Source organism: Ornithorhynchus anatinus, chromosome 15 (assembly GCF_004115215.2).
Source record: "Ornithorhynchus anatinus isolate Pmale09 chromosome 15, mOrnAna1.pri.v4, whole genome shotgun sequence".
NCBI classification, from domain to species: Eukaryota; Metazoa; Chordata; class Mammalia; order Monotremata; family Ornithorhynchidae; genus Ornithorhynchus; species Ornithorhynchus anatinus.
Window position 1 is genome coordinate 1298421 of NC_041742.1, and position 24916 is coordinate 1323336.

At 52.6% G+C, this 24916-nt stretch overlaps 1 protein-coding gene across 2 annotated transcripts in view; it reads right to left on the reverse strand.

Moving 5' to 3' along the window:
• The window catches only part of CA10 (carbonic anhydrase 10), a 97077-nt gene that overhangs the window by 30609 nt on the left and 41552 nt on the right, over positions 1-24916 (reverse strand). For both annotated transcript variants that reach the window (XM_029080107.2, XM_029080104.2), the window contains exon 3: positions 11724-11866. In XM_029080107.2, coding sequence (XP_028935940.1) covers positions 11724-11866 — 143 coding nt within the window. The remainder of the gene's footprint in view (positions 1-11723; positions 11867-24916) is intronic.

A 24916-nucleotide genomic window follows, 5' to 3' on the forward strand; every position in this document is an offset into this window, starting at 1 on the left:
AGTTCTGACTTCTGCGATCTGTCGGCAATCCCGGGGACGGGTGGTTATTTGCTTATGACCGCTGAGCTCCCGGGAGCCGGGGAAGCTCAGAGCCAGCTCTCCATCTTGACGGCGAGGGCGGCGGAGGTGAGGGAAGGGATTCAGGCTTCGAAGAGCCGACGGGCCCGGAAGCTACCATTTGGGATTTCTCCAGCCCTGACCGGTCACCCTCCGGTTTGGTGGGAGGGCTGGAGTGGGCCTGTGAGGCGCCTCAGTTCCCTCATCTGTAAAATGGGGATTAAGACTGTGAGCCCCTGTGGGACAGGGGCTGTATGCAACCTGATTAGCTTCTATCTAACCCAGTGCTGGCGCGTAACAAATAAGACGATCAAGAAGGCACCTGAGCCGGGAAGGATGGGAAATCTGAGTGACATCGCAATTGGTGGCGGAAGAGAAAAACGATCCCCGTATACGGAAGCGGGATAGGCCCCGCATCTCATTCTCTTCGCCACCAAAGCCCCGGGTTGGCTCGCCTCAACCGAGCCGAAGCCGGGCCGTGAAGATGAAACAGGTGCCGGGGGCACAAATCAAGGAACGATAGCCTACTTCGGTTCATTGTTTCATCTGGAAAAGCCAACACTCTCATCTGTCGCTCTGGCGCAGTCGGATACCATTAATCCACACAGATGGTGAAACGCGGTAATCCCCGGGCCCAGCTGCGGGGAGGAATGCTTAATGAAATGGGAATTGGAAGGGTTTTTGCAGAAAGCCCTGGAATCTCTTCTCTTATTCCCCGTAAATCTCAAATGACTTTTACCGCCATGTGCCACAAGGGCGGGACTGCGGATTGGCTCTTGAGGCCCCTCGGATGGGGTCATCCTTGCAGAGGCCGGGAGGGAGAAGAGGAGGAGGAGAGGAGGAGGAAGGTGGAAATCGCCAAGGCCACCGTCCTCCACGATAACACAGTGCAACTAAGTGCCGGCAGAGAGTCCCGAGGCAGGAATTGGACACGGTCCGGGGCTTGAAATAGGCTCGCTATCTAAGGATGTAAGGGTGGGAGAGGGGGCTGCCCGCAGACACCTAAGGCGCGATGAAGCGATAAAATGCTAAAATGTCATGAGAAACAAGGCCAAATGCAGAAAAGAGAGTGAGAAGCAGTGGGGGGCTGCGGCTAGACGAGCAGGAATTGGGCTCCCGGAGGCTCAGAGTTCCAGTCGCCCAGACAGCCTCGGCGGGGAGAGAGCGGGTCCGTCCGCGGGGCCTGGACGTCACCTCGCAGGAGGACCCGGGCTCCTGGTGCAGAGATTCCCACGGTGCGCTCCGCCTGCCTGCCCAGGGGAAATGGTGTCCTGGAGGGTGAAAATCGAGTTCTGATGGATGCGTGGGGGACCCGCCCATCGTGGCTGGTGGGAACCTGCCTACCGTACCAGGCCGCCTCCGCTAGCCCTCCCGTCCGTTCTTAGCCACTGCCGCCCGTCCTAGACCACCTCCACCGTTTTGCCGACCGGGGCCGGGGTCAGCCCTCTCTGCCGCTTCCTTATCGGCCTGATGTATTGCTGTACTCTGCCAGGTCCTTAATACAGCGTTCCGCACAGAGGGAGCGATCAATAAATGGCATCGACGTACTGACCGATGCTATTTCATACCGTGCGGGAAAGCAGACTCTTGTTTCAGAAGGCCCTGCATTTGTGTTTATGAATATGAAATTCTCAAACTAAAATGAGCTCATCTCAGGAAAATATAGGTAGACTCACATACGGGAAAGCAAGCCTTTTAAAAACTGGTTTTTTTTTCAGGGGGTGGCAAATAATATTTGCGTGTCGGGTGTAGGACTGAGCATTTACTGTATGCACAGCATACCGAGCGCCTTCGGGACGCACATCACTGTGCTGAGCACATTACCTTGAAGCAGCGTGGCCTAGTGGAAAGAGCACCGGCCTGGGAGTCAGAGGACCCGGATTCTAATCCTGGCTCTGCCACTTGCCTGCCGCGTGACCTTGGACAAGACACTTAAATTCTCTGTGCCTCAGTTCCCTCATCTGTTAAAAAGGGATTCAATACCTGTGGTCCCTTGCACGTAGAATGTGAGGCCCACATGGGACCTGCTTATCTTGTATCTACCCCAATGGCTCGGTACGGTGCTTGGCGTATACCATCATTATGTGTTCAACTGAATAAGAAATGTGGTTTCTGCCCCCTCAGGAGCCGGCAGTGAAAATAAACGCTCGGTTCCCATGGCTTTGACACTCCAGGGCCTCCTCTGAGAGACGGCGCCTTCATACACCGCCCTCTCATCCTGCCGGTGACCCACACCTCCTCCACCCCACTGGCTTTGGAAAAACCAAGTGAGCTCAGAGACTAATCCCCTGAGCACAGATCCAGTTTCCAGCCCAGTTGCCGATGAAATGGGTCCATCCATCAATCAGTGGTATTTACTGAGCGCTTCTTGAGGGCAGAGCACTGTACAAAGGCTTGAGAGAGCACCACGCCACAGATACCCCAAATAACTGAAAGCCCTGACATGTCGGTCTGGGCGTTAGTCTCACGAATGAACGATTGCTTACTGGGTGCACAGCACCGGGGAGAGGGGAACAGAGTTGGTAGACGATATTCCTACCTTGAAATAGCTGACAATTTACAGCGTGTGCCGAGGCCTTCAGAAGATATATGATAAAATTAGTAGGCCTGATTCCTGCCATAGAAGCTTACCATCTAGTGTGGAAGAGAGGCATTAAAATAAATATCAATGTATATACATAAGTGCTCTGGAAAGGACAATAGCCGAGTGCTTAGGTGACAAGAGAGGGCTGAAGGGGCAGCTTTTTTTAAAATGGTATTTGTTAAATGCTCACTATGTGCCAGGCACTGTCCTAAGTGCCGGGGTGATTACGAGCAAATCGGGTTGGGTACAGTCCCTGTCCCGTGTGGGGTTCCCAGTTTCAATCCCCATTTTCCAGATGAGGGAAGTGAAGCCCAGAAAAGTGAAGCGACTCGCCCTAGATCACCCGGGAGACGAGCGGCGGAGCTGGGATCAGAACCCGGGTCCTCCCGACTCCCCGGCCCGTGCTCTATCCGCCAGGCCACGCTGCTTCTCGGTTGGAGCGGGGAACGTTGAGTGCAAAGCGAAGATGCCCCGGCGCCGGGGGCATCCAGGATGACAAAACAAGAAAGGATGGCCTCTCCGGGGGCTCAATGTGGCCGGGACTGTGGGTGCCGCACTGGCCTTTTGGGCCACATCTACACTAAATAGTCTAACTGCGTCTTCTTTACCTACGAAGGACATTTCTTCGTACGCCTGTGTCAGCGGCGCCCAGAGGCTAGCGGGCGAGTCCTGGGAGGGTCGAGTGGACCCTTACGTGTAGCTATCTCTGTAGCGCCGTCGGGGTCCACTCGGGACCAAGAGGGCTGCTTCCTTTTAACTCCGCGCTTGTGACCGACAAATGGTAGTCCCTGGGGAGAGGGGCCCCAGGCTCAATCCCCGGCCCTCGGCCCCCGGCTGGCGCTCGGACACGCCGCCCGATTCCGCTTCTGATCCGCCCTCTTCCCATCTGGACGGGAGGAGGGAAGCTGTCGTTTCGGGTTCAAGGTCTCGCAGCCTGTCAGCAAAAGGGAGGACGGCCTTGGCCACAGACAAGGAGCGCAAGCTGGACTTTTGGGCATTTTAAAGCTGGGAGAACATGTGAAGCCAGGGAGAAGAGAAAGGATGAAGTGATTTTTTTTTTAAATGGTATCTGTTACGGGATTACTACGTGTCATTATGCATATCTCTCTCACTGCAAGTAGACGTTCATTCTTTAGTATTTATTGGGCGCCTGCTGGGTGCAAGAGCAGTGTATGGAGAAGCGTGGCCTAGTGGGAGGAGCACTGGGTTTGGGAGTCGGAGGACCTGGGTTCTGCGTGGCTCAGTGGAAAGAGCACGGGCTTCGGAGTCAGGGGTCATGAGTTCGAATCCCAGCTCTGCCACCTGTCGGCTGTGTGACTGTGGGCGAGTCACTTCACTTCTCTGTGCCTCAGTCCCCTCATCTGTAAAATGGGGATTAAGACCGTGAGCCCCAGGTGGGACAACCTGATGCCCCTGTGTCTACCCCAGCGCTTAGACCGGTGCTCTGCACGTAGTAAGCGCTTAACGAATACCGACATTATTATTGATCCGGGCTCTGCCACTTGCCTGTTTGCGTGATCTCGGGCAAGTTGGTGGTGTTGTTAATGGTAATCGTTTAGTTTAGTAATCGTTTTTCATTGTTCATATTCGATACGTATTGTGTCCTCAAGGCCCCGGACATGAACCAGACAAAGCAAAGTTAGCGTGTGTCATGCACTGTTCTAAGCACTGGGGCAGATACAAGGTAATCAGGTTGGACACGGTCCGCGTCCCGCACGGGGCTCCCACTTTTAATCCCCATTTGACAGACGAGGGAGCCGAGGCACAGAAAAGTGAAGTGACTTGTCCAAGATCACACAGCAGACAAATAGCATTGGAACCCAGGATCTTCCGCGCCTGCGCTCTATTCGGCAGGCGACTCTGCTCCTCTAACTTCTGTGGGCATCGGCTTCCTCACCTGTAAAATGCGGATTCGATATCTGCTCTCCCTCTTATTTAGACAGGGAGCCCGCTGTGGGACAGGGATTGTGTTGGACTTAATTATTCTGCATCTGCCCCAGTGATTAGGACTTGGCATGTAGTAAGGATTCAGCAATTACCACAGGTCATTGTTATTACCACTGGGCATCTGCCACGTGCGGAGCGCTGCACTGGGTTCTCCCCGAGTTGTACGTTAGCCCGTCGTGTGCGCGGAACCTATCTACCGACACGGTTATAGCGTCCTCTCCCGAGAGCTGAGTACAGTGCTTGGCACACAGTTAGCGCTCAACAATCACGATCGACCCGGTGTGCAAATCCGATAAAATATCACAGTCTCTTAACATCCCGAAGTACTACGAATGGACCCCCGGAAGTTCAGTGGATAAAGATGCTTCTTTTATCTCCACAGTGAAGTGATGGGGAGGAATCACTTTTCTTCATATCAAGCCTGTAATTATCACAGTCAATGTCACATTTGTACTGTTTCTCTCTGGCATATGAATCAAATTTACCAGTTAGCCAAGCATGAAATGATCTTTTCAATAACTAATTTGATAATGAATGCTGAATAAACTGTGAACAATCACCCCTCTAAGATCGAGAAGTTCAGCTCTCCCTCACGCTATTCCTCACAAGCCTGGTGTTAAGCACGGGGTCTCTTAAATGCGGAGTTAGGACTCTCTCGCCTCTCTGGCAGCCGGCATCCTACCTCTCGTCATCATCATCATCATCAATGGAGATACTTACCGAGTGCTTTACTAGGTGTAAAACACCTTACCGAACCCTCGGGAGAGTACGATACGACGGAGTTGGTAGTGATAACAAGCTCTGACCTGGAACACCTGCCTCCTTCATGCGCCCAGACCATTACTCTTCCCCACGTGCAAAGCCTTATTAAAATCACCCCTCCCCTAAGAGTCATTCTCCGACTAAGCCCTCATTTCTTCTTCCACTCCCTTCCGCACTGACCTCGCACTCGGATCTGCATCCTTTATTCACCCCATCCTCAGCCCCCACCGCACCGATGAACGCATCTGCAACTGATTGTATTTATTTTAATCGCCATCTCCCCCTCTTGACCGGAAGGCCCTTGACAGCAGGGAACGTGCCTACCAACCGGGCTGTATCGTACTCTCCCAAGCACTTAGTCCAGTGCTTTGGACCCAGTAAACACTCGATAGATACCGTCGATCGACTGACCGACCGAATGACAAGGCAGATTTTGCCAAGGGGATCTCTAGAAGCGGGGCCGGGTTGTGGATCGGGAGCGAGATGTGGAATTGTCCTGTAGCCAGTGAGTGAGTTTTGCCCGTGGCTGGGCGTCACCGCTGACTCTCTAACCTCAGCCAAAGACACAGATATCAATCGAAATAAGTCACTCCGCCAACAGCCTACCTTCCGAGGGCTTCCCCTCCCACTGAGTCATCACTCAGGGTTGCCTCCTCGTTTCAGGGACAACGAGGGTTTAAGCCGAGTGTAGGATGTCAATCTTGACTCCGCGTTTCCCCGGCCCTTTGTCAATCTAAGTCGAGCAACGTCATCTTAACATATTTTGGTGGCTGAATAATTTCTCCTTTTCTGCCGCCCTGGTGGGTAAACTGATCTCCGAGACGGGCATATTTATCATTTTGACAGCTCCCGTCCGCTGGATTAGATTTAGCGGCGAAGGCTGTCTTCTCTTTCGAGAGTGTTGGACTTCCCGCCGCTGTGTTTTTGCCTGCACACGAAATGGTTTACCATGTACGCGGCTATTAGGACCCACTCTCCCAGATGGACGCTCACCCTTCCCTCTGGAGGGGAAAGAGAGGCAGAGCGGCCTAGTGAAAGGAACCCGGGGCTGGGAGTCGGGAGACGCGGGTTCCCATCCCGGCCCCGCGCCCAGCTTGCTGTGTGAGATCTCGATCGAGTCCCTCACCCTCCCCTAGCTTTCAATTAATAATAATGATCATAATTTTGATATTTGTTAAGTGCTTACCGTGTCCCAGGCACCGTACTTACTAAGCGCCGGGGTGGATACAAGCGAGTCGGATTGGACACGGTCCCTGTCCCCCGTGGGGCTCACAGTCTCAGTCCCCATTTTACAGATGAGGAAATCAAGGCCCGGAGAAATGATGTGACTTACCCAAGGTCACAAGCAGACAAGTGGCAGAGCTGGGATGAGAACCCATGACCTTCTGACTCCCAGGCTCTCTCCACTACGCCACGCTGCTTCTCCGCGTGTGTGTGTCTGTGTGTCTGGGCTTACGTGGTGGGGGGGAAAGCATAAGAACCAGACCCGCTCAAAGAGGTCCACAGGAAAGATTTTTCAACTAAAGTGCCACCTGTTGGCATCGTCCCCACCTCGGTCTGCTTCCGCCCCGCGAAATTTATCGACCAGGCTCCGCCCGGGGCGATTTCATCCCCGAGAGGCGTCCCATTCACTGAAACGCACCTGACAATTGCGAAAGTACATCTGCCATTCCTCTTCTCGGCCCAACCGAAAGAGTTTACTAACACCGGCAGTCAGCGATCATAAAACAAAAATGTCCGGGGTCCTAAATCTGCTTTTCCAGTAACAGCGTTCCCGAGGTGTATTACCTGCCTCAGATAATATGCCTCAAATCCCGCACAGGGTGTGAAATGAGAAGTACTATTTCCATCCGGTACGGCGGGCTGTCAGAGAGAAATATTTCCTGGGTAGCACACCCCAGAGAACAGAGAACGGCACGGGAAGCAACATTATCATATTTTCTTAAAGTTGACTATACTCCAAACGATATAATCTATATTTTATCCTTTGAAAAACTTGGGCAACGAAAGGATAAAATAGCCATCGGAAACTCACAGAGTACATTCCAATAATCCCGTGGGAGAGGTAACAGCTCACAGTTTCCCTCCAGACCCGGTTTTCCGCCACGTCTGCCTCCTCGAGACCGTAAGCCCGTCGTATTAATAACGTTGGTATTTGTTAAGCGCTTACTATGTGCCGAGCACTGTTCCAAGCGCCGGGGTAGAGACAAGGTCAGCGGGTTGTCCCACGTGGGGCTCACGGTCTTCATCCCCAGTTTCCAGATGAGGTCACCGAGGCCCAGAGAAGTGAAGTGACTTGTCCAAGGTCACACAGCTGACAAGCGGCGGAGAGGGGATTAGATCCCGGGTTTAGAATTGTACTGGACTCTCGCCAGCGCTTAGTACAGTGCTCTGCGCGCGGTAAGCACTCAATCAGTTGATTGATTACCTTTTCTATGATTAGTGTTTACTAAGTGTCAGGCACTATTCTAAGCACTGGACTAGATAGAAGCGAATCAGGTTGGTTGTAGGGAACGTAATTATAATAATAATTATGGCATTTATTAAGTGCTTACTACGTGCCAGGCACTGTACTAAGCACTGGGACGGATACAAGCAAATCCGGTTGGACACAGTCCCCGTCCAACATCGGGCTCACGGGCTCAATCCCCATTTTCCAGATGAAGTAACTGAGGCACAGAAAAGCGAAGGGACTTGCCCAAGGCAAGTGGTGGAGCCGGGATTAGAACCCAGGACCTTCTGACTCCCAGGCCCATTCATTATCCACTCGGCCATGCTGCTTCTTGTTTGATTTTAGAGTCCAGAGGAGGAAAACTCCCAGATTCCCAAGCACAATCCCGGAATAGGTAATAATAGTAGGCAGATCCGGAATTCGAACCCATGGCCTCTGACTCCCAAGCCCGGGCTCTTTCCACTGAACCACGCAGGTACTCTGGGGAGACATGTGGGACAGGGTTACCGGGCCTGGGAGGTAGCGAGACCTGGTTGGTATCATTTCCCCATTTTACAGATGAAAAACGGCACTCGACAGTGGTCAGGTGACTCATCCAAGGTCACCCCGCAGGAAGCCAGGGTTGTAGCCCGGATCCGATCTGAAGCAGCGAGGTTTAGTGGAAAGAGCCGGGGTTTGGGAGTCAAAGGTCGCGGGGTTCTAATCCCCGCTCCGCCACTTGTCAGCTGTGTGACTCTGGGCCAGTCACTTCACTTCTCTGGGCCTCAGTGACCTCATCTGAGAAATGGGGATCGAGACTGGGAGCCCCACGTGGGACAACCCGATTACCTTGTATCTACTCCAGCGCTTAGTACAGTGCTTGGCAGGCAGTCGGCACTTAACAAATACCATCATCATCATCATTATTCCGATCGGTCTCCCCAGTCTCCGGCTCTTTCCTTCTTTTCGACTTCAAGGCTAGATCGGAAGCAGCGTGGCCTAGCGGAAAGAACGCGGGCCCGGGAGTCGGAAGGCCCGGGTTCTGATCCCGACTCAGTCACTTGTCTGCTGCTGGGACCTTGGGCAAGTCCCTTGATTTCTCTGTGCTTCGGGTCTCCCGTTCTTCCTCCCGTTCAGACTGTGGGCTCCCCGTGGGGTAAATTCTGGGTCCAACTTGGTTAACCTGCATCCGCCCCAGCGCTTAGAACAGGGTTTGACGCAGAGTAAGCGCTTAACGAATACCGTAAAAAAATCCGTGGTAATTACTGGGTGCTCACTGGGTGAAGAGCACCGTGCTAAGCGCTTTGGAGAGTACGAAATCACAGAGCGGGTAGACCCGACCCGCGCCTGCAAGGAGCTTCCGTGACCCTCCCGGTTATCGGGATTCGCGGCAAGGCACCAGATGAAACTCGGAGTTGAAAACACCGGCGGTTCCCGTCACGGGGCGGTTACAGTTCGTCCTCAGGTTTTAAGTCTGATACGTCACAGCCCCTGACGAGAGGCGGGAATTCATTTAGAACAACCGTCACCCCGGGCCTCTCCTCTCTTCCTTCTGCCCATTCGAGGGAATGGCATTCTAGAAAACGACGGCGAGCACGACTCCGCCGCTGGCTAAGCACCGTGCACGTGGAAGCGCCGCCCCGACGGAGGTCCGGGGGAAACAGCCCGACTCCGGACGTCGGGACTCCCGGGTTCTAGGCCGGGGTCTTCGCGGAGCAGGCTGAAATGGGCAAAGAATGCCCATGCTCCACGCCACGTCCCGCACCCCAGTCCGTCATCGGTGGGAAGACGCTCAGCGGGGATGAGAGAGCGTGGGTGGCGCTGAGCCAGCCACTAGAACTAGAATCAACTCCTCCAGGCGGGTCATCATTCCAGAGACTCCACCGGCGCTTCATTTCCCGTCCCGTCGCCTCCGGCTCCTCCCCACCTTCAGCAAAGACCAACAGCAGCGAGAGATCACTCACCGACGCAAACCAAGGCAGACGCTGACACGGACAAATCCCGCTGCTTCTACCGCTGAGTACGCCAATGGCCACAGTACGTATTTAAACGGAAAACAAAATCACTCTTTGCCAAATTCACGTAAGAACCGATCGACGCATCTTTAGAGAGAGGGGGTGGGGAGAGGGACAGAAACCCGTAGAAGGAGAGGTTGAAGTATTGGGCGAGGCAATTTTCAAGAGAACCGATGGATGGTTCATAGATGCCATCATTACTATTAAAACAGTTTCCCCGTCCTCTGGAAGATGGCTACTATTTGGGAATGGCAGTCAGTACGATTTCGTTACAGATCTTCTCCAAAACGGACAAGTGCAGCATCCAAATCGGACACGGGTCCACCTGAATACTGTAGGCCGAAAGGTCCCTGTAAGGTCGCCCATTTTATCTCCCAAGAAATCCTTTAATATCTGGTTCCCGGTAGCAGAAAGTGACCCCCAGCTCAGCAGTGGCCCGATCTCCAAGCCGACGATCCCCGGACTGAAACCCAGGCTTACAGAGGGCGGAGCAGCCCCGCCGGATGTCATCGGGGATTGGCGGAATTCACAGGGACAAAGTGTTTGCTAAAAGACGGTCGCACGGACAGTCCACGGGACCCGGGACCCGGGACCCAGACGGAGCAGCCAAGGGCAGAGCCGCATTTTGTACCAATCCCCTTAATTCAGTGACACGTTATGAGAGGTGACGGCTCTCTGCCTCAGAAGGAAAAGCTCCAGCTGGTGTTTACCCGTGGCCACGGGCCAAGTTGAGACCAAAGTCCCTCCTACGCCAGTGGTGCCATTTTAAACGTGGAGGTCTACGGCTCTCGCGATACGGAACCTTCTACCGAAGCTGCCATTCCGAACGCCTGGGTTAACGGCCATGAGGTCCTTTCCCAAGACGGCGGTCATAAGCTCCATTGACCATGGCTCCCCTGGCCACCCCTGAAGGGCAAAGTGGGCACCAACGGGAGGGGACATGGTGCAGGGTGAAGGAGGGAGGGAGGAGGACGAAGAGCTCCCACCATCAGAACGGGAATATGACTCCAGAATAATCGGGAATTCACCCATTCCCTTCCAGGACAACGCCTGCAAAATCCTCTTCACCCCGCGGTCCTGAGCCCCAAAGACCAATGGCCAACGGTCACCGTTTTCCTGCTCGTGATGATCGGGAGAAGCAAACCGAAGACAAACAAGCTGTTCCCTCAGCCCGCGCGAGAGGCGGGGGCAGGTGGGAGAGGTTGGGGCAGCTGGGAGAGGTTGGGGCAGGGGGCACGGGCGACTCGGCCGACAGAGGTTCTGGGCCACCACCGGAGAACGAGGTGGCCCTCTCCACCAGATGAAGACTGATTCTTCATCCCTGTCCATTCCGTTGACTTCTTTTTACCAGCTTAACCCCGAGGATACATTTCCTTGACCTTTGCTGTTGTCGGAACAAAAACACGGGACAGGGAAAGCGGGAAATCTGTTTCTGAGAACGCTGTCTTCTCAGCTCACAGCTCCCGCCCATCTGCCCTCTCCACTCCCGGCTCTGCAAACCAAACGCTCTCTTCCTCCAACCAGTAGACAGGTCCGGGGGTCCCGAGCCCGAGTTCAGCCAAACTCGGCAAGGTGCAGGGAGAGTGGCAGGGAGGATTTAGAAAGCACAATTTATACCACATTATCCCCTCTCGGATTCACAAGGAAGGTCCCCAGAGCCACAATGGGGGCGTGCGTAGAAAATGGAGTAAGTGGTGGCTCCCGCTGGTAAGAAACTTACAATCTACAAAGAAACAACCGGCATTTCGGAGCATTCGATCGGGTGCACCGTCCTCAGTCACCCCATTCCTCTCTCCCCATCTCCGTCCCCCACCCCGGCCCCGCGGCCCGGGATCAACCAGCCTTCCCAATGGGAAGGGGCTATAAACAGGACTCGGGCCGACGGTCCCTGGTCCGTTTTGCTTCCCCCGAGCCGGCGGCGTCCTACCTTCCTGCCGCCGGTGTTGATTCGCAGCGGGGTGAGGAACGGGTCGAATATCATATGGCTGGTCTCGATGTTGACGGGAGACTGGCGTTTCCCCACCGAGCAGAGGTTCCAGGCGGAGTTCACCAATCCCCAGAAGGACGGAACTAGCAAAGAAAGCGCAGCGTTAGCCGAGTGGACGGGGAGAAACGGGGCCGGGGGTGGGTGGGAGGGGGGGAAGGAGACCCAGGGGTCAAGTGCCCGCTGGAACCCGAGGGGCAAATCTGGGAAGATGGGGTGCAGGGAGGAGACTGCACGGCCTACTGGATGGAACCTGGGTCTGGGAGTCGGAAAGATCTGGGTTCTAAACCCTGCTCTGCCGCTTTCATTCATTCATTCATTCAATCATATTTACTGAGCGCTTACTGTGTGCAAAGCACTGCACCAGGTGCTTGGGAGAGTACAGTATAAGAACAAACGCACACATTCTCTGCCACAACGAGCTCACTTGTCCGCTGCGTGACCTAGGGCAAGTCACTTCACTGTTGGTCAGTTGCCTCATCTGTAAAATGGGGATTAAGAGTGTGAGCCCCGTGTGGGACAAGGACTTTGTCCAACCTGATTAACTTGTATCTACAAGGATAGTTTTTGGCACTCATTAAGTGTTTAACAAATACCATTATTATTATTATTATTATTAATAAAGAGAAGGGGGCAGCTTGCCAAGAAGGAGTGAGGGAAGACACGGTGGTTAAGGGCGAAGGCTCGGAGTCACTTAACCCCTCGAGGCCCCAGTTTTCTCACCAGTGAAATGGGGCTAACGATGACGTCCACAAAAGGATGTCGTGAGGGCGAAATCAAGTGAAAGCGTTTGGTAAACTAAGGGCGCTAAACGAATACAAGGGTTAGTTGTATTTTCAGCAAAAACTTTTATTAGTAACAACAGTTGGAATAATAGCAGCAACAGCAACTAATTGCCCGCTGAATGACTTTGGGCAAATTACATCTCTGGGTCTCAATTACCTCATCCAAAAATGGGGATTAAGACTGTGAGCTTCATGGGGGACAGAGACTGCGGCCAGCCTGATTAGCTTGGACCTACCCCCGCATTTAGTACGGTGCTTCACACATAATAAGCGCTTAACAGATAACGATAAAAACCCCCAAAACAAACTAATATCAACATCATCAATACCAGTGCCCTAATATCAATAGCAATGGCAAATACAGGGGAAGGGGAAGAAAAAGAAGGCATCGCGGTCCACAGACCATGACAATCCCCAGCCACCGGCTTGTCCCTTGTGCCTCAGTTTACCCATCGGTAGCATAGGGGATGCTGGGAGACTCCACCAGCTCCCACTCTTCCCTCACTTGACCAATGAGACCCTTTCAACAGCTCTTCACGTGAAAGAAATTTCAGGTTTCCTCCTCTTTCCAGCAGGATTTCTCAAAACTCTTCGGCACAGCCGGTTTTTCTGGAACGCGGGAGTGACCGACCCCTTCTTGGAAAACTCACCTCGACATGGTCTTATCAACCCCACAATCGATCAATCAATGCTATTGATTGAGCCCTTACTGTACTGAGCAGTTGGGAAAATACTAGTATAACAGCCACCGCCTATATTTTTTCCTGCTCTCAGCTCTTGTACAGACACACCAAGTCAGCTGGACTGTAATTGATTTATTTAACTTAATGTCCTTCTCTCCCGCGGGACTGAAGGCTTGTTGTGGGCTGGGAACGTGTCTACCAACTCTGTTAGCGCTTAGTACAGAGTTCTGTAAATAGTAGGTGCTCAAGGAACGCGACTGATGGATTGAATAAAGACCACTATTAGGACCAAGATTCCGACACAATGTTTTCTAGGCATGACTACATTCTTGTCCACATGTGATGGACGTGTAGGCCCAGAATTGGACCCTTCAAAGATGGCATCAGCTTCAGTTACCACAAGGCCACTTACATCCCTTCATCTACAACTTAAAGACACTGTCTGAATTCAGGGCACCAACCTGAGCTTTCTCTTCTGTGACCTGCTCCGCGTATCTCCACGGGTCTGAAAGGCTGAAATCCACACCCACCCATCCCACGACCCCAGGTGACTCTTCCTTATTCTCAAGAGGGAGTCAGAAGCTGATGAAAATGAAGCCAGCTGTCAGTTCGGTGGAGTCTGGGGGGGGGGAAGGGAACACGGAAGAAGCGGGTCCTTCTCCATCAGGAGAAGCCTGCCGTCATGTGGCGGAGGGGGTAGGCATATGGTGTCGGGAAGGGCCCTACTGAGCGCCCCACTGCCAAACACCTGTGGGGAAGCAGATGGCCTCCCCTCCGTCGGGGAAAGAATTCTTCATCGTAAACGTACACCGTCTTCGCCTCCTGTGCCTCCCTATTGTCGGCCAGTTTCTGGGCTGGAACTGCCGACTGGGAAAGGTTTCCAGAATCTCCTCTCACTTCCCTGTCCCCGTCCGTGCCCCCGGAAGGCTGGGCCCTTCTAATTGGAAGTGGCGGAACCAGGATTAGAACCCGTGACCTTCGGACTCCCAGGCCCGTGCTCTGAGAAGTGGAGGGTATTAGCTTATTCTCCTCTGGCTTGTTACGGGCAGGTGACGTATCTGCTGATTCTGTTTAAGGGTCCTCTCCCAGGGGCTTCGAACAGTGCTCTGCAAATTCATTCATTCATTCATTAGCGTTTATTGAGCGCTTACTATGTGCAGAGCACTGTACTAAGCGCTTGGAATGGACAAATGGGTAACAGATAGAGACGGCCCCCGCCCTTTGACGGGCTTACAGTCGAATCGGGGGAGCCAGACAGACGAGAGCAATAGCAAATAGTAAACGGTCGATAAATACCATCGACTGATTTTAGGGATGAGGCAATGGAGGCCCAGAAAGGTTAAGCAACTTGCCCGAGGCCACACAGCAGGTCAGTGGGGGAGGGGGGGTCAGCAAGAGAATCCCCCCACCCCGCCAAAACACGGACCAGAGAGCCAGCCGATCTTCAAAAGGGGAGGAGATTCATTGAGCCAGTGCTCCCGGATGAGGTTTAGAATGAGCCCAGCACCGACGAGACTGCTCGGGACCAGGGCCTTGCAAGAAGCCAAATGCTAAGCCATCTCCCCACTGGGCCACTGACCCCGTTTGTGCTCTTCCTCTCTCAGTTGCCCCCCCCAAAGAGGACGACGAGGGGGAAGGAGAGGCAAGAAAGAACAACTGCGGGGAAATGTGAGACGTGTTCTTACTCATCAGGAAATGACGGACTCTGTGCAAATTTGCCTCCTGGATGGTAAAGACACGCTAAGTGTCGTGACATTAATCTCTCGGCAGATACGGCTATCCCGCCTCTCCAAACATGAGGGTGTTGATATTCTCGATTCTTAATGCCAGGGGGAGGAATCCGTTAGGGAGGAGATGGAAAGACTTTACTGACTACGCTCTGAGATGGCGGCATTTAAAATAATAATGATGGTATTTGTGAAGCGCTTACAGAGTGCCGAGCACTGTTCTAAGCGCTGGGGTAGATGCAAGGTAATCAGGTTCTCCCACGTGGGACTCAAAGTTTTCATCCCCATTTTACAGATGAGGGAACTGAGGCCCAGAGAAGTGAAGTGACTTGCTCAGAGTCGCGCCGCTGACAAGCGGCAGAGTCGGGGTGATTCTGCCTCCCTAAGGACACCCTCTTCAGCCCTCCCCCTGCCCCGTCTCCCTGCACAGGACACCGCTTCACCCTGGCGTAGTGGTGGAGCACAGGCCTGCGAGTCAGAAGTCCACGGGTTCTAATTCTGCCTCCACCACTTGTCTGCTTTGTAACGCTGGGCAACTCACTTAACCTCTCTACGCCTTGGTTACCTCATCTGTAAAATGGGGATTGACACTCTGAGCCCGACATGGGACGGGGATTATGTCCAACCCCATTTGCTTGTACCCACCCTAGCGCAGAGTACAGTGCCTGGCACGTCGTAGGTGCTTAATAGCATAATTATTATTATTATTATCAGCCAACAAGCTCTGGACTGCAGGCAAGATGAAGACAGATCGACCTCTGGGGGCTTCTACGACACTTTAATTGGCCAGTTCCTAGACTGTGACTCTAGCCTGTGAGCTCGTCGTGGGCGGGGAATGTGTCTGATATTATACTGTACCCTCCTAAGCACTCAGTACAGTGCTCTGCACACAGTAAGCGCTCAATAAATACGGCTGAATTAATGAAATGACCCTCAGTGCCGTTCCCCAGATGGGGAGAGGCCGCTCCCGCGCGTCGCTTCTGAGGGGCCGGAGAGGTTGAATTCAGCAAGTTTAGGACCAACCGAGAGGCAAGACGGTTGGACTTCTTATATCAGAAGGTCCTCCCACCAGACTGTAAGCTCCTACAGGGCAGAGATCAGGTCATCGTCGGCTCAAAAGCACTTAGTGTACGGGGCTCTGCATCCAGCAGCTCAATGAAGGCTACTGACTGATTGGTTTCAGTCATTGAGGCCGTTGGTTATTTCAAGTGGGGATGACCATTCCATCAACAGCCCAATTTTTTCCCATTTCCCAACACGAATGGCTCTGGTGGGAGGGAAAAATGAAAGGGAAAACTCGGAAGAGCAAAACGTTGCCTAACTCTTGACACCCAGTGATGTCCCCTGGGGGGAGAAGCGTCGCTACGCTGCCCGGGAGGAATCCAGAGCCCCTGAGCTGTGGCCTGTTGAGTTCCAGCAGGAGAAAGAAGGTGCCAAGAACAGGACAGTCGGCTGAACGTGTTCCGAAGAGGCACGGGAACCGTCAGGACTTTCAGTCGCGAGCCAGTCGTTGTTCGGACTGAACGAGAACGTCGATACCCGAGGACGAATTCTCCGATGCCTGATAGATAATCTCTGAAGACAGAGCACGGGGCTGCAGCCCTGAGGATTCCAGAGGAAGCCTGGAGTTGGGAAGCTGTCTCTGGGGCAGGTCGGGCCCACGATTCTCCGGAGACAAGGAGTGGGCAGAGGTAGAGAAGCCCAGGCCTCGCTGCTTGTTCGGTGACAACGCAAAGAGCCACAATTCCCAGGTGGGGATCACTTTTCCCACAGAGTGGCAAAGGATCTTGGATGGGGGATGTATAGGGGAGGAAGCGCAGGGTGTGGACATCCGGTGGGGGCCTAGTAATGTCATAATAGTAATCATCCCACCTGCTAGGCACTTAGTTTCAAGTGCCGTTCTAACTGCTGGGACGATTACAGGATCATCAGGATGGACATTTCAAAGTCTTACTGAAGGCACATCTCCTCCAAGAAGACTTAAATAATGTTGGTATTTGTTAAGCGCTTTCCACGTGCAGAGCACTGTTCTAAGCGCTGGGGTAGACACAGGGGAATCAGGTTGTCCCACATGGGGCTCACAGTCTTAACCCCCATTGTACAGATGAGGGAACTGAGGCCCAGAGAAGTGAAGTGACCCGCCCACAGTCACACACCTGACAAGTGGCAGAGCTGGGATTCGAACTCATGACCTCTGACTCCAAAGCCCGTGCTCTTTCCACTGAGCCACGCTGCTTCTCTAACTAACTTCCTTGTTTTCCACTCCCTTCTACGTTGCCCTGGCTTGCTCCCTTTATTCATCCCCCCCACCCACCGCCTCAGCCCCACAGCACTTAGGTACCTATCTGCAATTTTATTTATTTACATTAATGTCTGTCTCCCCCTCTGGACTGTAGGCTCACTGTGGGCAGGGAATGTGTCTCTTATACTGTGATACTGTGCTCCCCCCCAAAGCTCTTCGTGCAGTAACCCGCACGGAGTAACTGCTCAGCAAGTTTTTCTGACCGACTACCCTTCCGCTTTTCCCACGGACCTGTCGATTTGGTACAATCCGGCCACCAGGGTAGTTTCTTGTTCCACTATTTTATCTGAAATATCCAGACATGAGCTTCAGTTCCCTTTACCGTTCACACCTGGCCGATCCTCTCTCTTGCAAATAGGTTCCCCTCATCACTCTACCGGGCTCATCCACCTTGGCGGGCAAGACCGAGCTGAGCACAGGTCCTGATCTCCTTTGCGGGAGCTGCTCAGGCTGAGCTCACAATGAGGACAGAGAAGCCCTAGGGTGTTTGTTCAGCCCTTACTAGTGTGTGCTAAGCACTCATCTCGGTGTGTTGGGTAGATATCGGATAAGGAGGTTGGGCACACCCTCTGTACCACCTCACAGTCTGGAATGCGCCCGTTATCTTTTAATATTGTACTCTCCCAAGTGCTTTGTACAGTGCTCTGGACACAGTAAGTGCTCAATGAATATGATCGAGGGAGATCAGGCAACTCCTCACTCTATTGGCTGTGGCCCTCGATTCCCATTTCTCTCTGAAAATACCAAGGAGTGAGGCTTCTACGGGACCGTACGCTCCTTGAGGGCAGGGATCAGGTCTCCTAACTCTACTGTACCCCCCCAACCAATAAACCACGTGGCCTAGTGGAAGGAACGCGGGCCTGGGAGTCAGAGGTTCTAATCCCGGCTCTGCCACTTGTCTGCTGGGTGACCTGGGGCAAGTCACTTAACCTGTCCGTGCCTCGGTTACCTCATCAGTGAAATGGGAATGAAGACCGCGTGCTCTACGGACAAAGACCGTGTCCAACCCGATTGGCTCGTACGAACCCTAGGGCTTAGTACGGTGCCTGACAAAACAAACACCCAAAACAAAACAAAAACCTGCTTCGTTCAGTGTTCTGTACACAGTAGACTGTAAGCTTCCACAGGGAGGTAGAGATCATATCTACTAACTCTACTCATCTCACCCGAATGCTTAAAAGACTACTCTGTATAAAGTAGGTGCTCAATAAGGGTGGAGTCTTTTGCCTAGAGGAGGTGCTGAAATCTTCAGTTCTTTGATACTGTACTCTCCCAAGTGCTTAGAAAACTGCTCTGCCCACAGTAGGTGCTCCATAAACATGATCGATCAATCCAGCATTTCCTTGGGAATGTTGTCATCTCCTCCTCCTCCCCCTGCCCCACCCTACCCAAACAGGACACACTGATTCACTCTCCAGGGAAGACCAAAATCGTTACCGGAAAAGACGATCGAGCCACCGTCAGAGTACGGCCTGCCACTTTCTCAGAAACCTCGCCACTTACTGTCTCGAAAACGTTCACGCTTCCTTCAGTGACTGCTGGTTTCTTCTCTCTGATGTTGGAGCTACTTCACGGGATGAATCCCAGAGGGCATGACGATCCGGATTAGGGGCGAGCGAGGGAAATACATTAGCGAGGCGCAGCTCAGCAAAGTGGTCTGCTGCCTTCAGGCCCCAAAGGTCGAAGGGGGCTAGGGCTTTGGGGGGCTTAGTACAGTAAGCGCTCAATAAATACGAATGAATGATGTCAGGCCAATCTTTCCAGTCCAGGAGGGCTAGTAAGACATCTGTCTACATGCCCCCTGTCTCCACTACAAGAAAGCAAGAACGACGCTCTCTCTCTGTCTCCCCCGATTAGACTCTAAGCCCGTCAATGGGCAGGGATCGTCTCTATCTGTTGCCGAACCGTACATTCCAAGCGCTTAGTACAGTGATCTGCACCTAGTAAGCGCTCAGTAAGTACTACTGAATGAATGAATGACGCTTCAACTAGAGAGCCAAACTCGATCCTTCAGAACAGATTTCTCTACACCAAAACTTTCCACATTTGTATCTGTTTTTCGCCTGCTGAAAGCCTAACACAGGTAGAGACTTGGAAAGCAATTAACAGACAGACGATCATAAAATTGCGAATTGGGTGACGGAGGAGAAAACTGAAGATTTCTAATCGACCGATTTAGCGCGTACGAATGTACAGCCCCTCCCTGATCACTTACCTAGAGACTGGTGTACAAGTTCCACTTATTCATGATATATTTCGCTGTTCTTACTTGGACTAATTATCTGTATTTTTCCTACTGCTCCCATTGATTGTAAATCACTTGCGTCTGCCTATATATAGCCCAGTAGATAGGAAAGCTCCAGCAGGCGCTCAGTACAGCACTCTAAAAACAGTAAGGGCACGGCACAGTGCCCGACACACCCAGCGGGCGCTCAGTACAGTGGTCTGCTTACAGTGGGCACTCTCAACAGCGCTCTCTGTATAGCAGGTTCCCAGTACAGTATTCTGCACACAACAGGTGCCCAGTACAGCACCCCGCCCCCAGTAGGTGCCCAGCACAATGCCCTGGACCCCGAAGGCGCTCAATCAATACTACTGATTGATGGTCAACTCTTTGGTCGGCCCAAAGAGTCAGAATTCTGGAGTTGGGGACAGAGGAGAACAGGCTTCAGACCAGTCAGAGAAGCCGGCGAATGTCCCCGTCTTGTCTCTATTTCCTGCTTCCCCGCCCCCCTTCCACTTCTTGCTTCCTCTTTCCACCCCCGCCTCCGACACTCACCAATTAAACGATCCCGATTCACACGTGTGACCAAAAAAAGGATGGATTTTCCACCGAAATGACTTCCAACAAGATTTAATCTGGCTCCCTCCTTGTTCAATCCCAGTCCCGAGGGAAGAGGGGGTTTCCCCATCATACCCCGATTAAAGATTTTAGGGTAGAGAGCAGCATAATGAATGAATCCAGGAAAAATGAGCAGGGCAGTGGAGAGAATGCCTACTCCGTGGGCTCTGAGAGTCCCCGCAATTGGCCTGGCACAGCCCTGGAGAAGCAGCGTGGCCTAATGGATTGAGCAAGGGCCTAGGAGTCAGAAAGACCTGATTCTCATCCCGGCTCTGCCCCACGTGCGCTGTGTGACCGTGGGCAAGTCACTTCACTTCTCTGGGCCTCGGTTACTTCACCTGTAAAATGGGGATTAATGGCGTGAGCCCATGCGGGACAGAAAACGTGTCCTACCTGATTATCTCGTATCACTCTTAGAGCAGTGCTTGACACATACTAAGCGCTTAGCAAATGCCGTTATTATTATTACTAATATTAGTATGCGGGTCTGGCAGCACGGTGGGAGGCTGGAGGGGTTGTTCCCCCAGCAGTCACCAGCACCCTGATATCAGCTCTGGATCTTGATAATGCCGCCAAATCAAGCCGCTTAATCGAATTGGGTACGATGTCCTGCCGATTCAGTAATATTTAATTCTCAGCTGCCGGATCATCCGGGCCTCATGCCCACCACGGCGGCCCCCTTCCCCGCCACCAACATCTCCTTGGCCTATCGCGCGGTTCTGTTGGCAGCCGTGCCTTCTGACCAGTCACCGTGCTCTTTGACCTCCCTCTTCAGCTTCCCTCGGAACCCACCCTGGTTCCGCTCTGACCCAGAGCGTCGCGAGAAAGAGGAGGGCGACGTTTCTTGACATGTGGGCAGCTGTGCTGTGCCCTTCCCCAGCGCCGCGTGCAGAGGCGGGGAGCTAGAGAAATCCCTCGGAGGGAAGGACTGGAGTCACCGAACCTTGTCCTGGAGGAAACGTTAGGTTTTTGTTTTTAAGAGTATTTGTTAAGTACCTACTATGTGCCGGACACTGTTCTAAGCCCGGGGGTAGATACAAGCTAGTGAGGATGAATCCAATCCATAGCCCTCCCAGTATTAATCCTCATTTTACAGATGAGGAAACTGAGGCTCAGAGAAGTGAAGTGCCGTGTCCACGGTCAAATAGCAGACGAGTGGCGGAGTCACCATCAGAACCCGGGTCTTTCCGACACCCAGGCCACGTCGTTTCTCTAACCGTGCTCTACACAGGCCAACCGACGGTTCCATTTCCAAAACCCTCCAGAGCAGGTTCGTGAATGGAAAGGCAGGGATGAAGAGGGGAAAAGTCAGGGGTGCACGATGGTACCTCCCTAACCAGAGGGAAGGGTGCCGGGGAGGACAACCAACACACAGTTCATCCACGCATCCCGCTGTTGCCGCTGGAGACAGGACATCAGGCTGGACGGACCACCGATCCAACCGCACAAGAGGTTTAGTTTCCAAGGATTTGGGATGGTGTTCCCTTTCGCTTTCTAACAGAACAAGTCAGCCCTTGGGGCTGTGACACCATTTTATGAGCGTTTACTCCATCTCCGAAAGGGTGCCACGACAAGTCCAACCTGCACAAGAATCCAAGCCAAATATCACCCGTCTACTGAAGGAGAAACGGAAACTGTCGCTCGAGGAACAGGTAAACTGATAGCGGGGCAAACCAGCAAACCCGCTCCCACCGCTGGAGGCCAGGCACCATAAAAAGATGAGAATCCAATTTTGGGAATTTATATGGCCCAAAGATAGCATTGCTGGGGTGGATAACCCAGGGGAGCAAAACTAGGGAAAATATTTCAGCCTGTTAAATATCAAGCCCCAAATTCCTTGATAGAAACAGCAAGAACACAGGGGTTGGCATCTTCTAATTAAAGGTATTAATTACTTTTATGCCGTACTCCCCTCAGTGCAAATCATTTCGCATGCCCGGGGAAACGTGCCGCCAGAAATACAAATACAGAATTTTCAGGACATTTACTAGGAAAAGTGTCACTGTCACGACTTCTAAAAAGAGATACCCACTAATAATAATTTCACTGAATAATAGAGGGACATAGCAGGGAAAGTTCTTCGTAATAGCTTTTGAAAATGAGGACCCTGAGCTTCCCTAAGCGACATACGGTGCTTCCCAGCATGAAAAGGGTGACTTCCTCCAGGCGGTAAACTCCTTGAGGGCAGGCATCGGGTCTTACTCTCCCAAGCACTTACAGCGAGAAGCAGCCTAGTGGTCAGAGCAGGGCCCTAGGAGTCAGAAGGACCTGGGTTCTAATCTGGGCTCTGCCATCTGTCTGCTGTGTGATGGTGAAGTCTCTGCCCACAGTAAGCGCTCAATAAATACGACTGGACGGAAGAATGAAAGTCACTTCATTTCTCTGGGTGCCAGTTCCCTTATCTGTAAAATGGGATTCGAATCCCGGCTCTGCCACTTGTCAGCTGTGTGACTGTGGGCAGGTCACTTCACTTCTCTGTGCCTCATCTGTAAAATGGGGATTAAAACTGTGAGCCCCACGTGGGACGACCTGATCACCCTGTATCTACCCCAGCGCTTACAACAGTGCTCTGCACGTAGTAAGCGCTTAACAGATACCAACACTATTATTATTAAGATGGAGAGTCCCAGGTGGGACAGGAACGGTGTCCAACCAATACTAGAGAAGAATACTAGAATGCTAGAAGCAGCTTGGCATAGTGGATAGAGCAAAGACATGCAAGTCAGAGGTTATGGGTTCTAATCCTGGCTTCACTGTCTGCTGTGTGACCTTGGACAGGTCACTTCACTCCTTTGTGCCTCCGTTACCTACATCTGTAAAATGGGGATAGAGACTATGAGTCGGAAGGGGACTGTGTCCAACTCGATTTGCTTGTAACCCCCCCGGCACTTAGTACAGTGCCTGGCACATAGTAAGCGCTTAAAAATACCATTATTATTAATATTATTAAGAAAGGAAGATGTAAAGAAGTGTGACAGCCCTAAATCTGTGGAGTCCCAAATACCGCCCAAACACCCGTTAGTCACGTCCCTGGCTGCCGGGTCTATCAATCACACAGGAACTCTTCGACGGTAGCCTACCCAAGCACTCAGTACAGTGCTTGGCACCCAGTGAACCCTTAAATATTATTATTATTATTTATTAGTCTGATCGGGGAGAGCCGCCCAAACTCGATGGATTCACTTTTCAGAAATGACCCTGAAACTTTAAGTGCACTCTTAGCACTTAACGTGCTCCATTTATTGAGTTATGAATTCGACTTTTCCACAGTTCAGCTTAGAGCTCCTCCCCCGTGAGAAGTTCCAAAGAGTACCGAGAGAATGAAGAAAGGAGAAGCTGGAATTGACAAATGAGACTCTGACACGCAGGGATGCAGAGTGACTGGCGCCCATTTACCCGCAAGCCCCCGGGATGGAAGATCCAGAAAACAGGATTCCCAAATCCTGACGTGTTCCACTGGATCACCTTTGAGTCCCGTTCCTTCTCCAAGATCCCTCGGCCCCCGAGCGTCCACCTCCGTCCTCTCAGTGCCTCGTCTGAACAATCGCTCGGTGGTACTTAATGGGCATTGTGTGCCGAAGTAATAATAATGATTATGATGGCATTTGTTAAGCCCTTACTATGTGCCAAGCACCGTTCTAAGCGCTGGGGGAGATACAGGATAAGCCGGTCGTCCCACATGGGGCTCACGATCTTAATTTCCATTTTCCGGACGAGGGAACTGAGGCCCAGGGAAGTCAAGTGACTCGCCCACAGTCACAAAGCTGACAAGCGGTGGGGCCGGGATTAGAATCCAAGACCTCTGACTCCCAAGCCCGTGCTCCTTCCACTAAGCCAAGCTGCTTTTCACTGCACTGAGAAGCGTTTGGGAGAGGATAATAATAGTGTAACTGTTGCTCAGTTGTAGATTCCAAGTGCTTAGTACAGTGCTCTGCACATAGTCAACGCTCAATAAACATGATTGAATGAATGAATATAATACAGCAGGTAGACACAATCCCTGCTCACAAGAAGCTTACGGTCCAGTGGGGGAAAGAGACGAAAAAATCACTTGCAGATCAGGGAAGAACAACGTCGAGGAAAGGCCCCCTTGACCCTGGAGGGGACCCGGTGTCTGGTCTTACTCCTTCCCGCGGGTGAAGCGAGACTATTTTCTCTGCCTTTCCACCGCACCCTCCTGTCTGGCTTCCAATCGTGCCTCCGACCGGCATCCCGTCACCGACCGAGTCAGCCTGGGATGACTCACTGTGCCTTCTTCTCCTTTAACCTCCGTCTCCGGGAGCTCCCCTCCGCTCCCAACGCCAACCTCACACCTAACGCTGCATCTGTCACCCGGCCCCGTCGCCCACCGACACGACGCTCTCTTCCTCTTCCCTCCCGATTCTCCGTGGCAGAGAAGCGGCAAAGCCTCTCCCCGTCCCGCTCAGATACACTGACTATTTTAACGGCTCTTTTTACCAATTATTCCCTACAACTCTACACCCACGGCTTGCGTCGACACCACGGTTTCCCCTCCGCTCGGGGCCAGCGTTGCCTTGGTCGTCACCTGCTTTCAGTTCTAGTAGAGTTTCATAAGCGCATCTATCCCAGGGCTTAGCACGGTGCTTTGGACACAGTAAGGGCTCACCGTTATGATGAAGACGATGATAATTCATTTTTGGTGTCACGATGTGGCACAAAAGCCACGGGAGAGATCGATCGGTTGCTTTCTCCTGCCCGCAAAGGCGAGAATACACTCTGAAAACTCCCTTCATCGTCGGGAGCAGTGATAGATCGGGTACTCCGGGCAAAACGCTA